The sequence below is a fragment of the Physella acuta genome, unplaced genomic scaffold (assembly GCF_028476545.2).
Source record: "Physella acuta isolate Inbredline_101_S28 unplaced genomic scaffold, ASM2847654v3 ptg000189l, whole genome shotgun sequence".
Lineage (NCBI taxonomy): Eukaryota > Metazoa > Mollusca > Gastropoda > Physidae > Physella > Physella acuta.
Genome location: NW_026731708.1, coordinates 25,687 through 40,419, shown reverse-complemented (window position 1 = coordinate 40,419; position 14,733 = coordinate 25,687). Strand labels below are relative to the sequence as shown.

General features: G+C 35.9%; 2 protein-coding genes across 5 annotated transcripts in view; both read right to left on the bottom strand.

The window, feature by feature from the left end:
- LOC131936836 (golgin subfamily A member 2) overlaps positions 1-7,234 on the bottom strand; it is a 30,553-nt gene extending 23,319 nt beyond the window's left edge. The window contains exons 1-5 of one of the 3 annotated variants that reach the window (XM_059293926.1): positions 7,165-7,234; positions 4,616-4,747; positions 4,110-4,186; positions 3,894-3,957; positions 622-678 (exon numbers count right to left, since the gene is read on the bottom strand). In XM_059293926.1, coding sequence (XP_059149909.1) covers positions 622-678; positions 3,894-3,957; positions 4,110-4,186; positions 4,616-4,747; positions 7,165-7,212 — 378 coding nt within the window. In that variant the 5' untranslated portion in view covers positions 7,213-7,234. Of the gene's footprint in view, positions 1-621; positions 679-3,652; positions 3,686-3,893; positions 3,958-4,109; positions 4,187-4,615; positions 4,748-7,164 lie in introns of all 3 variants that reach the window. The other 2 variants (XM_059293927.1, XM_059293928.1) reach the window with 2 other exon arrangements.
- Positions 7,235-9,759: 2,525 nt separating this feature from the next.
- Positions 9,760-14,733, bottom strand: part of LOC131936840 (uncharacterized) — a 28,594-nt gene continuing 23,620 nt past the window's right edge. The window contains exons 12-13 of one of the 2 annotated variants that reach the window (XM_059293936.1): positions 14,292-14,442; positions 9,760-12,046 (exon numbers count right to left, since the gene is read on the bottom strand). In XM_059293936.1, the coding sequence (XP_059149919.1) occupies positions 11,858-12,046; positions 14,292-14,442 (340 nt within the window). In that variant the 3' untranslated portion in view covers positions 9,760-11,857. The remainder of the gene's footprint in view (positions 12,047-14,291; positions 14,443-14,733) is intronic. The other variant, XM_059293937.1, reaches the window with a different exon arrangement.

The window sequence follows — 14,733 nt, the reverse complement described above, 5'->3', positions numbered from 1 at the left end:
ATACAAAGCTCATATATTAACTGAATAAATAATAATGTAATATCTACGCAGTAGCTTTAGCTTGTAAATATTTTGTAGGAATGGTTTTCTATTTAAATCCTTAAATTAAGTAAGGTAAATATTCAACATATTTATTAGAACACAATGCAATATCCATTCTAAAAAATAAATGGTGTAAAAATTAGCACGTGACCTATTACATTCAAATGAGAACAGTTCATTACAGTGACTTAATAGCACAAGACAAGTAGAATAAATATGGATCACTGCATGCATTTCTCATATAAGTAATGAGTTAACAAGCATTTTTATTATTACATACAGGTCAGTAATGAATCAAGCAAAGATTATTAATCACTCGATAAAACTGTATTTAATTTCCAATCAATGTTTTTTTTATCATTATCTGAACTTTACAAAAAAATTAAAGTAATTATTGAAATTTATTTTTATGATTGAAAGTAATGTACGGTGTTGCAGTAATAAAACTAATGCTTCAATTTTCCTCTGTTTTAAAAAAAAAAGCCAAAGTTCATAACTAACAATACTAGGATGATCCCCTCCATGCAGAACATTAGGTTAACACTGATGTGCAGAATAAGACAAACAAAAAGTAAGCACCTCCAGTTCCTGTAACCCATTGTTGGACGAATCCTCCCAGTTGGCATAAGCTGATGACTGTAAGAAGCATGTGAGGAAAGAAAAAATACAAGGGCACAAATCATTCAAATCATGAGACCCAGATTATGGCCAGTCAAACTAGAGGCCGTTTTGTTGTAAACCCAGGGTAAAGGAGGCCGATGTTGTACACCCAGTTAAACTAAAGGCCAATGTTGTACACCCTGTTAAACTAAAGGCCAATGTTGTACACCCAGTTAAAGGCCAATGTTGTACACCCACTTAAACTAAAGGCCAATGTTGTACACCCAGTTAAACTAAAGGCCAATGTTGTACACCCAGTTAAAGGCCAATGTTGTACACCCAGTTAAAGGCCAATGTTGTACACCCAGTTAAAGGCCAATGTTGTACACCCAGTTAAACTAAAGGCCAATGTTGTACACCCAGTTAAAGGCCAATGTTGTACACCCACTTAAACTAAAGGCCAATGTTGTACACCCAGTTAAACTAAAGGCCAATGTTGTACACCCAGTTAAACTAAAGGCCAATGTTGTACACCCAGTTAAACTAAAGGCCAATGTTGTACACCCAGTTAAACTAAAGGCCAATGTTGTACACCCAGTTAAAGGCCAATGTTGTACACCCAGTTAAACTAAAGGCCAATGTTGTACACCCAGTTAAACTAAAGGCCAATGTTGTACACCCAGTTAAACCAAAGACCAATGTTGTACACCCAGTTAAACTAAAGGCCAATGTTGTACACCCAGTTAAAGGCCAATGTTGTACACCCACTTAAACTAAAGGCCAATGTTGTACACCCAGTTAAACTAAAGGCCAATGTTGTACACCCAGTTAAAGGCCAATGTTGTACACCCACTTAAACTAAAGGCCAATGTTGTACACCCAGTTAAACTAAAGGCCAATGTTGTACACCCAGTTAAACTAAAGGCCAATGTTGTACACCCAGTTAAACCAAAGACCAATGTTGTACACCCAGTTAAACTAAAGGCCAATGTTGTACACCCTGTTAAACTAAAGGCCAATGTTGTACACCCAGTTAAAGGCCAATGTTGTACACCCACTTAAACTAAAGGCCAATGTTGTACACCCAGTTAAACTAAAGGCCAATGTTGTACACCCAGTTAAAGGCCAATGTTGTACACCCACTTAAACTAAAGGCCAATGTTGTACACCCAGTTAAACTAAAGGCCAATGTTGTACACCCAGTTAAAGGCCAATGTTGTACACCCACTTAAACTAAAGGCCAATGTTGTACACCCAGTTAAACTAAAGGCCAATGTTGTACACCCAGTTAAAGGCCAATGTTGTACACCCACTTAAACTAAAGGCCAATGTTGTACACCCAGTTAAACTAAAGGCCAATGTTGTACACCCACTTAAACTAAAGGCCAATGTTGTACACCCAGTTAAAGACCAATGTTGTACACCCAGTTAAACTAAAGGCCAATGTTGTACACCCAGTTAAACCAAAGACCAATGTTGTACACCCAGTTAAACTAAAGGCCAATGTTGTACACCCACTTAAACTAAAGGCCAATGTTGTACACCCAGTTAAACTAAAGGCTAATGTTGTACACCCAGTTAAACTAAAGGCCAATGTTGTACACCCACTTAAACTAAAGGCCAATGTTGTACACCCAGTTAAACTAAAGGCCAATGTTGTACACCCAGTTAAACTAAAGGCCAATGTTGTACACCCAGTTAAAGGCCAATGTACACCCAGTTAAACTAAAGGCATATGTTGTACACCCAGTTAAAGGCCAATGTTGTACACCCTGTTAAACTAAAGGCCAATGTTGTACACCCTGTTAAACTAAAGGCCAATGTTGTACACCCAGTTAAAGGCCAATGTTGTACACCCTGTTAAACTAAAGGCCAATGTTGTACACCCAGTTAAACTAAAGGCCAATGTTGTACACCCAGTTAAAGGCCAATGTTGTACACCCTGTTAAACTAAAGGCCAATGTTGTACACCCAGTTAAAGGCCAATGTTGTACACCCTGTTAAACTAAAGGCCAATGTTGTACACCCAGTTAAACTAAAGGCCAATGTTGTACACCCAGTTAAAGGCCAATGTTGTACACCCTGTTAAACTAAAGGCCAATGTTGTACACCCAGTTAAACTAAAGACCAATGTTGTACACCCAGTTAAACTAAAGGCCAATGTTGTACACCCAGTTAAACTAAAGGCCAATGTTGTACACCCAGTTAAACTAAAGGCCAATGTTGTACACCCAGTTAAACTAAAGGCCAATGTTGTACACCCAGTTAAACTAAAGGCCAATGTTTAACATGGTTCAACAAATGTTGGAGGTTCTTGATGTAGACACAACAACAAGGTTATATTTTAAGCTAGGGTTTGAAGCTGTTCTATTACCACATCTCAACACAATATAAACTTATTTAGTTTAACTACTTTGATAACAGCTAATACACCATGAAAATGATTGACAGCAAGTTAAAATGATAAAGTTGTAAAACGCTGCTATAGTAGTTAATGTTTCACTATTTATACTTGAAGACAAGTATTAATAAACCCATTGAAGGTAGTAATCATTTTAGTTTATGAAAAAAGTTTATGAAAAGAAATTTAATTTGCACAAGTTGTTTTTTAAACCGGTAAATATTACTTTAGATCAGCACCATTTATTTGTTTAAGTTTCCTTTTGGTCCAAAGAACCCTAACCCTAACCCTTTTGGTCCAAAGAACCCTAACCCTAACCCTTTTGGTCCAAAGAACCCTAACCCTAACCCTTTTGGTCCAAAGAACCCTAACCCTAACCCTTTTGGTCCAAAGAACCCTAACCCTAACCCTTTTGGTCCAAAGAACCCTAACCCTAACCCTTTTGGTCCAAAGAAATGCATTCAAACAGTTGTGGTCTTTGAATTGACTGGAAATATTGACAGCATGCTTGGTGGAATAATGAAGGAAAGAAACTGCAAGCAAATAAATGTAAAAAAAATTCCATCTCAGAGGAGATCAAATGGTGGTTTCAATTCCCACAAAACTTACTGCAAGAGATGTTGTTTGTGGCTTTCTCCGAGCCTAGAAGAAAAAAACTTGACAACAAACTGACCTATGCTCGAAAAGACAACAAAACTAGGCATGCAACAAAGTAGCTGTCAATTCTAGGCACCTTTTGTACAAGATCCCTGCACCAATGACAACACCAAGCCTCCCCAACTCCCCCCCCCCTCAGAGAAGCTTCCAGGCGAAATAATATAGTACCAAAATTTAGATAAAATGTCTTTACCTCTGACAGGAGACCATTGATTTGTCGCGACAATTGCTGCAGGCTTTCTGTGGAAGCTGTTGTCCTATGTTTAGAATAGACAACTATCATCAAACAGCAATTTCTTAGTGTTTTATTTACTTACATTTTCTTCTCTAGATCTATTAAAATTTATTTGCTTCAAATCTAATATGTACTTCTAATATGTAACTAAAAACAGCTGAAATATTTCCTTACCTTACAGTGTTTTCTATGTCATTTCTTCTACCATCTGTTTCTCTAGATGCTCTCTCTGTTATAGGTGTCTTCTCAGTCTGCAAGAGGCAATAGTTCCTTTAATTGTGCACACATTTTTTCAATACCAATTATATTGGTAAAAGTCATAGTTTAACCTAAAGCTTAGTTTCAACCAGGAAACTTAGGATTGAATTTAAAATATCTTTGATTGTTCCTGTATCCATAAAATCTTTAGAAGTAAATATCACACAATGATTAAGCTACTACTGTCTAAAAGCTTACGTTAAAGTTGAATAAACGAAGTATTTTTATTTTTTATAGACGTAAATTAAGTAGGCACCTACTCATTTTGTATGTTTATTTATCAGCTCAGCAATATTGGTTCATTTTGTTTCTTTTTTTTTTATTCAGCTTTTTTCATGCAATGTGACTGAAACCTACTAATGTGTTAGAAAATACTATAACTATAAAATAGCTATAAAAACTTGATAATAAGCAAGCCAGACCTTTGGGGGTTGTGGGGATAGTGTTCGTACTAATTTTTCAACAGGCTCTTGGTCTTTGGGTTCATCCCGCTCTGCTGACTCTCTAGTTCTGGAAACACTGCGTGCTCTTCCAGTTTTTTGAAACTGCTTTAACTTGAAAATAAATAAATATTGATGTATTTTTATTTTAGTTTAAGAACTTTTTATTCACAATCTATATGAATAATTAAGAAACAGAAAGTTATTGATTATGCACTAAAAATTCATGTAAAATGTAAAAAAAAAACAATATGAACAACACATTTAAAAAAAAAATGAAAATTCTAGGCCTTGTATTTTATTGGCTGCATTTACGTGACACGCACAGCGGTCTGCTAAGTTCTCTAGGTAGAACGCGATCTAAAAATATATTTCAGGACTGCCCGATTTATTTTCATTATAGCGATTCAATGTTGAAATAAAAGTTTTATTTCAACACCAAAGTTACATGCCGTTTATAAAACAAAAATAGAACCTTAGTGAATCTAGATCTAGTACATGTAAAAAGACAGTGCAGTGTCAGTAGTAGGTCAGATGATAGTCCAAGATCTAGCTAGATCAAACTGTTCTTTAGTAAATTGTTTTTACTGCCATCTAGCATGCATGGTAGTAGATCAAAGTCTATATGCCTATATGAACTTAAAACAAAAAAATGACCAGAGGTAGGTTTGTTTTTAATTTGCTTGAATGGGGTTAGGGGGGGGGGGGGGGGGGGGAAAGAGATGTGATGACACCGATGATCTCAATTAGAAATTGTGTTCAATCTATGACATATACTATACTATAGGCCTGCTGAACTCACAGTGACCCTGCAGTTCGTGGTAAGATTTTTTGCCTGCAGGCTAGAAATGTCAGCAAGCAATCAGCAAGCAATCACGTGAGTGATGTTTAGAAATCTTATATTTAACAAACCCTCTGGTTGGTAGGAGCCTCCCAGGGTTCATTCTGCTAGGGATATAAAGGGTCCATTCGAAATATCAACCCACTGTATCGACATGTTTGAATTCGGGTGCTGTAAATTTTTGCAGATATTAGCACTAAAAAGTAGTATTACTCGCTAACCAGGAGGCATGGCCGGTTGCTAACAACTATATTGCGTAAATTTTAGAATTGGTGAGAAAATCTACTAAAAAACACTCCCACCAAACCTACCAATCAGGCTTGACCTGCCGTTTTTGCATTCTGCGCACCTCACATTTCACCAAGGCCCAAGAACCTTAAACTTAAATTTATCTCTGGTTTAGCGGCTAGCCTCCCTTATAGTACTATAGTACCTACTACCTAGGAGTACTACCTAGCCAACTTCTGAACAGCTCATGATACTTTTGAGACTTTGTATATAAAACTTGGCCGATGCTAGCCGGAATAAGATACGCATGCGATACGCATGCGCAATGGAGAGAAACTACGACTTGCCTTCGCGCGATGTTTTTGATGGTACTGCGCATGCGTGTGTTTACAACCGCAGAACCCTATCACCAACCCTAATCTTATCCCTAACCCTATCCCTAAACCTAACCCTAACCCTCATTCTAGCCCTAACCCTAGCCATAGGTCACTGCGTATGCACAGAGCTATCTTTTGCCGACTAAGTGGAGACGTTGGGGAGAAAAATCGGTAATCTATCGTTTTGGGTACGTAAAATCGCCCGCGACTTGCAATGTGAAAACCAGGTGACTCCTTAAATTTTAATAATTATTTCACATTTTAGGGAGGATTTATGTTTTTTAAAATACAAAAATGTTTCCTTGTTTCATTTATGTAGTACCTGTTTTTAAACAATTGAATTAAAACTTTTCCGTAATAAATGAAGACTAGCGATGTTTCCAACAGATGCAGCCATGCTCATTTACTATAGCAGCCATCGTGTTTAAGTTTTATTTTTATAAGCTTTTAGCGGGAGATTCAGGGGGAAGCCACTCTATTTTACAAATGGCTGCTGTTTATATAGCAAATCTTGCTCTCAGACACTGCTGTTTAAAGTTAATTTCTGGCCTATATCGATATATTTAGCCATTGATTTAAGTTTATAATTCATTTATCTATATTATTTGACACAAACATATGACAATATAGTCCTATTAAAGCCTTGACAATGAGGTAACGTTTTCGTACATTAATAGCCGCGGGCGATTTTACATCCGAAAAATCTTCTTCCGACTCCGAGTAGTCACTTCGATAAAACTTACACTAGAAAATAGAAATGGGGCCAATTAATTATGTCTATCAATGACTAATCGTAATACTCAAAAAGCCGATTGAAATCAATGTTTAGAATCTAGATTTCTAGATCACTGTCTTTTCAGTGATCTCAAACTCCATCGGCATCATCACTCAAGGAGTCAAATCACTGCGACCAGAGCTGCGAGAACTTAGAAATAAACAATCAAAACAATCACTCTGTAACACCGATAATTAGCCCATATGAGAATCGTTCTTCAATTATGATAGTTATTGAAAAATTCCGGTAGTACCGATGCGAGGAAATTTTTTCTATAATCGGGGGGTAATAAATAAAGGAATTTACTAACTTTTTTTTTCGCAGCTGCTATTTTTTCCCTTTTGTTGCTGTCCTCCATGTTGGATATGGCCTGCGCATTATTGACACGCAAGTAGACTTCCTGGTAAACTTATAAAACCTTAATAGACTGTGGCCTAAGCAAAAGTATTAAGAAACAAATATTTTTTAAAATGGACCGTCGATTTATTCAAGAATGCACACACTACTCCTACAGATTTACAGAGCCGGCGTTCGAGGGTGGCAAATGGGGCGCAGTCGCCCAAGACCGGCGCTACATATAAGGCGAACAAGGCGGTCGCCTAGGGCGCTATCCGGAGGTGGGCGCAAAAATGTGTAATCGCCTTATTATATGAACTACAGGGTAATATTTAATATAGTTAAATATAGGCTACAAAGGCTTAGCGATCTATTTATTTCGATGTCCAGAAAATTTAATTAATTTTTTAAAATTAATTATGGTTGGCTGTTGCCCCATAAACAGCGTGCCCCCAGAGTTTCTTACAGGCATCTGTTCGGGGGTGCAAAGCCCCTTCGAAAAAATTTTACCGCCCCCCCCCCCCCGAACGAAATGAAATTTATATAATTTATATAGAAAATATATACTTTTAACAGTGTCCGCCCCCCAAAGAAAGTCTACTGCCCCCCCCCCCCCCGAAAATTTCAAGTGCCCCCCCCAGAAGAAAAAAGTCTGGAAGAAACACTGCGTGCCCCCCCCCCCCCCCCCCCCCCCCCCGCATTGCATAGTTCTGCCCCTGTGCCGGACCTATTACAGTTTCAAAAGTTTAAAAACAAAACAGCATGATAACCCAAGCTCTTGGGGCTGCTTTGTTTGACCCGGGGAATAAAAATTATAAAAAGAAATTACAAAATTCCTTCTGCAGTGGATTTTTTATTTTATTTTTAAACACATTTTTAGTTCTATAACAGTTTTAGGTACAACTACAATCATTTTTATTGATAGTTCACCCCTACTTATAACAAGAGTTTTACAAATTATTGTGAAGTTGTAATAAAGAAATTCTATTTTTTTTTTACGTAGACACATGAAAGCCTGGGGTAGAGGGGGGGGGAGGGGAGGAGTGATATGGGTGAAGGGGAAATGTCTTATTGAAGTTCAAGTCCTCTAATTTGTACTTGAAACTGATTATGCCAAGTGAAGTTTGTATGCTATTGTACTTGTGATGCTCTGTGTTTAACGCAACAAGCTTACCATCCTTCACATACACGCAAGTGGTCAACTTGGGCTGATGCATGTAAGTTTATAACGCTGTCACACTTCTATGGGGGAGACGGTTTCAGACTTGTGCGACGATGAGGGTAGGGGGGGGGGGGGGGTCCGAAATGTGGGACAACACAAACTTTTAAATAATAATTTTGTAGCCGTTGGCTCTCATTTTTTAAAGACCGTAATGTAAATAAAAAGTCACCAATGTTAACGGAGCTCAGAAAATATTTTAGAAAGAAATTGCATGTTTTTGTTGTTGTTGTTGTTTTTAAACAGGAAAGAGATGTTATAGTGGACTGAGCTGTGACGTTATTTTAAGGGAAAGGTCTGCCTTTTTCTAACAACGTGTGACGATAAAAAAGTGTGATGTCTTTATGAATGTTCCCTAGGCTTACAACAACAATACTGAGAATTTACTAAAGACTAATAAATTATTTCAGTCCGTCTTTTAATTAATGTATTAATTATTACAAGATAAGTAAAAGTTTAGTCCTAATCTATCTTGAGAGGATAGCTTTTTTATTATTCCTTTTTCTTAAAAAAAAAAACACTTTTAAAAAAGGCCTATCACCTCTATAGGCTGCATAACATAACATCATCTGTAAGTGTAAAGGGCATCACGTCTTCATTCAATCGTAACAAAAAAGCCAGACCTCCCCCCTCCCAATTGAATGACGTCACACCTAACCGACTACCCCTATATATTTTGTTACATCAACTTAAGAGGTTAAAATGTAGAACAAGGCCAGGACAATTTTGCTGAAGATATTAGCCACCTAAAGAAAAAAAAAAATCAGCTGTTTGATGTCACTCTTCCAAACACCGCCACTTTCTCGATACACATCGTCAGAAAATTCTAAACTTTGCACACCCTCTTTAAGTTTGATGTCATCAAAGACGCCATTTTAGCCATTCACGTCTCCACTAGGTCTGGACATTTAATGATGATAAATTGATAGACCAATCAGATCAGTTTCTTTCAGGCATCCCCCACCCGCCCCCGAAAAACGTTTATCCCCCACCCCCGGAAATTTATATAGAGAATATATAATTTTATCAATATCTGCATCCCCCCCCTCCGGAATTTTTAGTGCCCCCCTCCCATAGAAAAAATTCTGGAAGAAATACTGAATCAGATATAGTATGCTATATAAACGTTAACTAAGTCAATACTAATAGCTTGCAATGCTAGTAATATAAATAGCAATAGACCCATAAACTTGCTATAGCCATAGCCTACAATAAACTCTAGTAGTAATATGTTGAGTTACATGTAGAAATGACCAGAGATTTGTATTAGTAATAAATAACAAAGTAATTTCAAAACCAAAACAAAATAATTTGAAATAAATACATTTATTATTTTAATTGATTGTTTTTACATTTCAATTTAATTAAGATCAATTGATTTTATCAATTTTTTTTACCATGAATAATTTAATTAACTCAATCGCTGGTAATGTCTGGAGGGAATTCTGTGAAAAAAATGTGTATAAAATATTTAACATATCACAGATTGTAAATAAGATGTTTGTAAATACTAGAATTAGCAGTACCATAAAGTAAAGTTTAAAAAAAAACATAGTATAGCAGTACAATGTGCAATGTTTTATTCAACAAAATGCTCACTGCTGACAGTAAAGTGACAAAATGCTCACTGCTGACAGTAAAGTGACACAGTGTTGTTGGGGCTGGTACAATCAGTTCACCTGCCTCTACAGGTACTTCACCCCCTCCACCCTACCCCTCCACCCCTCCCAACATTAGCTACCTTTTTAAGCTGTGCAGAACTGAAGATACCTCACCATCTAGAGCTAGTGACAAGATCAGCACTGAGGCGCCACCTGTATATTTAGGTCAGTAGTTGCAAGAGTTGATCCTGAACATTAAATCCCACACTTTAAATCTTAACTTCAGTTTATTTAACCAGAAATTTTTTTTAAAGAGAAAGCATCATGGTTATCTCCAAATGCAGCATTGTATTTGATTAATATTTACAAATAATCATTAAAAATTTGTAAGATACATTTTCCTGAAAATAACTAAAGTAAAAAGTTAAAATAATCAATTAAAAAATTGTTTTGAAATTTTACAAATATAACATGTAATAATAAAGCTGAAGTTAATAAATATAGCATAAAGAGACAGTTGGGTATTAAATTTGAATATATTTTTGATTAAACTTACACTTAGCCAGTCTTATATAGCAAAAATGTGTTTCTTATACTCAGAAAAAAATAATCACAATTTTGTCACATTTTTAAAAATTGTTTTCGAATATTAACATTTTTTACTTTCTCGTATATACGTAGTATAGAGAAAGTATTGTAATCGTGCAAAAAAAAAAAATCGAGATTTTTACAAATCTCGACGTTTTACACCTCACTGATACGGAAAAACATAATTTTGCAATCTTGTCCGTATGTCTGTGTGTGTGTGTGTGTGTCTGTCTGTGTGTCCGTGTGTAAACACGATAACTTGAGTACCGTTACTGCTAGGTTGATGAAATTTCATATATAAGTATTTTATCAAAATCGTAGATCCGTATCAACTTTTGAGCGATTTCCGATAACCGGAAGTGGTACTTTTTCTACTTTGAGTTTTTCAAAAGCATATAACTTGAGTACTATTTCAGATAGATAAATGAAATTTCACATGTAAGTAAAAGATCTAATTCTCTACCTTCTGTTAAATTTTGAGTAATTTCCGTTGACCGGAAGTAGTAATTTACGCTACTTCCGATTTCTCAAAAAACTAATGTAAATTTAAAAAGTACTAATAATATTGCGCACTATTATGCGCTTTTTTATATCGCGTTCACTTGGTGTGCAATTAATTTGTCTAAGAGATTTTATTCTATTTTTAAAACTTTAAGTATTAAATATGGATTAAAAATCATGTCTATAGCCCGAGTTCCCATCCCCTGTTATTTTATATAAAATATTCGAGAAAGTTTAGGGGAGATCACTCCCGGTTTATTTTAGTTAATATTCCATTGGTGACCTTCTATTTCTTTTAAAATAAATTAATGTTTTACACTTTTTAAAATGAAGATCTATCCAACAACTAAATAAGAAATATTGTATAATAACTTTAAAGACAAATTAGCTATTTCAGCTTTTGACTTGACAGGAATAATGTTTGATGTACAAGTTTCCCAAGTCAATTGTAAAAAAAATATGCATTAGTCTACTGCACAGCAGTTTCCTAATTAAAGCTTTAAATAGTTAAAGCATAACATCATCTATATGATGGTGTTCAGCAGTGAAATAATGAAGGGATTTGATTGGTTGTTATATATTGTAACATTAAATACACTATAGTTATGTACACATAATGGAAACAGACATAAACTCAGCAGTTGTTCCCAGTGAACACTTGTGTGTAAAAAGGTTTAGAAAAGCAACCTAAAATAGTTCACAAGTCTCCGATTATGAATGCAGTATATAAAATAATTTAATTTTTAGCAGTACAAAAATTAATTTGAAAGCAGAATTTTGTAAGCGGACAGTCTATCATCAGTGCTGACTCTTGGTCTGGATGTGTCCTTCAGCCGGCCAGTGGATAGTGTGGATGTGGATTGTGAAACTCCTGCGGATGTGTTGGGCCTTCTGTCTCTCTTCCTCAGGTAAACCTTGTTCCCAGGTCTAGGCTGAAAGTCCATGTCCTGTACAAACAAAAGGGGGAGATTTAGATGTACATACACTTTGTTAATCATTTTGTTGAGGGTGACATACACTTTGTTAATCATTTTGTTGGGGGTGACATACACTTTGTTAATCATTTTGTTGGGGGTGACATACACTTTGTTAATCATTTTGTTGGGGGTGACATACACTTTGTTAATCATTTTGTTGGGGGTGACATACACTTTGTTAATCATTTTGTTGGGGGCTGACATACACTTTGTTAATCATTCTGGTGTGGGTGACATACACTTTGTTAATCATTTGTTTGAGGCTAACGTTTATGTCCTGAGGATATTAAGCGATAGTTATGTCAAAAAATTATTTTTTTCTTGAAAATGGAATGAAGCCTGTTATTACATTGTAGGCCTGCATTTATTATATCTTCATTACAATTTAATCCAGAAACACACATTTATTTGTACTAGATGTAGCTGATGTATTCACCTGAGTACCAAAACACCTACATTGTGTCAGGTGTAATTGATGTAATCACCTGAGCACTATGTAATGTAACTGATGTATTCACCTGAGTACTGTGTAACTTAAGTATTCACCTGAGTACCAAAACACCTACATTGTGTCAGGTGTAATTGATGTAATCACCTGAGTACCTAATCATGTAATTGATGTATTCACCTGAGTACTATGTACTGTAACTGATGTATTCACCTGAGTACTATGTACTGTAACTGATGTATTCACCTGAGTACTATGTAACTGAAGTATTCACCTGAGTACTATGTAACTGATGTATTCACCTGAGTACTATGTAACTGAAGTATTTACCTGAGTACTATGTAACTGATGTATTCACCTGAGTACTGTGTAACTGAAGTATTCACCTGAGTACTATGTAATTGATGTAATCACCTGAGTACCTAATCATGTAACTGATGTATTCACCTGAGTACTGTGTAACTGAAGTATTCACCTGAGTACTATGTAATTGATGTAATCACCTGAGTACCTAATCATGTAATTGATGTATTCACCTGAGTACTATGTACTGTAACTGATGTATTCACCTGAGTGCTATGTACTGTAACTGATGTATTCACCTGAGTACTATGTAACTGAAGTATTCACCTGAGTACTATGTAACTGATGTATTCACCTGAGTACTATGTAACTGAAGTATTCACCTGAGTACTATGTAACTGATGTATTCACCTGAGTACTGTGTAGCTGAAGTATTCACCTGAGTACTATGTAATTGATGTAATCACCTGAGTACCTAATCATGTAATTGATGTATTCACCTGAGTACCTAATCATGTAATTGATGTATTTACCTGAGTACTATGTACTGTAACTGATGTATTCACCTGAGTACTATGTACTGTAACTGATGTATTCACCTGAGTACTATGTAACTGAAGTATTCACCTGAGTACTATGTAACTGATGTATTCACCTGAGTACTATGTAACTGAAGTATTCACCTGAGTACTATGTAACTGATGTATTCACCTGAGTACTATGTAACTGATGTATTCACCTGAGTACTATGTAACTGAAGTATTCACCTGAGTACTATGTAACTGATGTATTCACCTGAGTACTATGTAACTGATGTATTCACCTGAGTACTGTGTAACTGAAGTATTCACCTGAGTACTATGTAACTGATGTATTCACCTGAGTACCTAATCATGTAATTGATGTATTCACCTGAGTACTATGTACTGTAACTGATGTATTCACCTGAGTACTATGTACTGTAACTGATGTATTCACCTGAGTACTATGTAACTGAAGTATTCACCTGAGTACTATGTAACTGATGTATTCACCTGAGTACTATGTAACTGAAGTATTCACCTGAGTACTATGTAACTGATGTATTCAGCTGAGTACTATGTAACTGATGTATTCACCTGAGTACTATGTAACTGAAGTATTCACCTGAGTACTATGTAACTGATGTATTCACCTGAGTACTATGTAACTGATGTATTCACCTGAGTACTGTGTAACTGAAGTATTCACCTGAGTACTGTGTAACTGATGTATTCACCTGAGTACTATGTAACTGATGTATTCACCTGAGTACTGTGTAACTGAAGTATTCACCTGAGTACAATGTAATTGATGTAATCACCTGAGTACCTAATCATGTAATTGATGTATTCCCCTGAGCACTATGTACTGTAACTGATGTATTCACCTGAGTACTATGTAACTGAAGTATTCACCTGAGTACTATGTAACTGATGTATTCACCTGAGTACCTAATCGCCTAAGCTGTGCCACCTGTGGTTTGCCCCGAGGATTATCTGTTTGCAACCATTCTCTTAATCTGTTCTCCAGGGTGCCCAGCTTGGCATCGTGATCTTCAGCATTTTCCATGTCTTGTGAGAATCTTGATGTACGACTGTTGACAGACAGTAAAGGCTGTAGTCATCTCAGTCACATCTCATGTATATTTAATGAATTGGTTACAATTTTAAAGACTAAAGTCATTTCATCTCATCTATAACATCTATTTTTTTTTAATGGATAGTAGAGTATACTTATTTAAAACTTTAGAAATGTTTATTTTTCCTGGCACAGTAATGAAGATAGGGCCTATTTATTTAAAACTTTAAATGTGTTTATTATGTGCTGGTACAGCCACTACTGTAAGAAAAAAGGTTTTTTTAGTCATCAAATTTAACCTGAATTA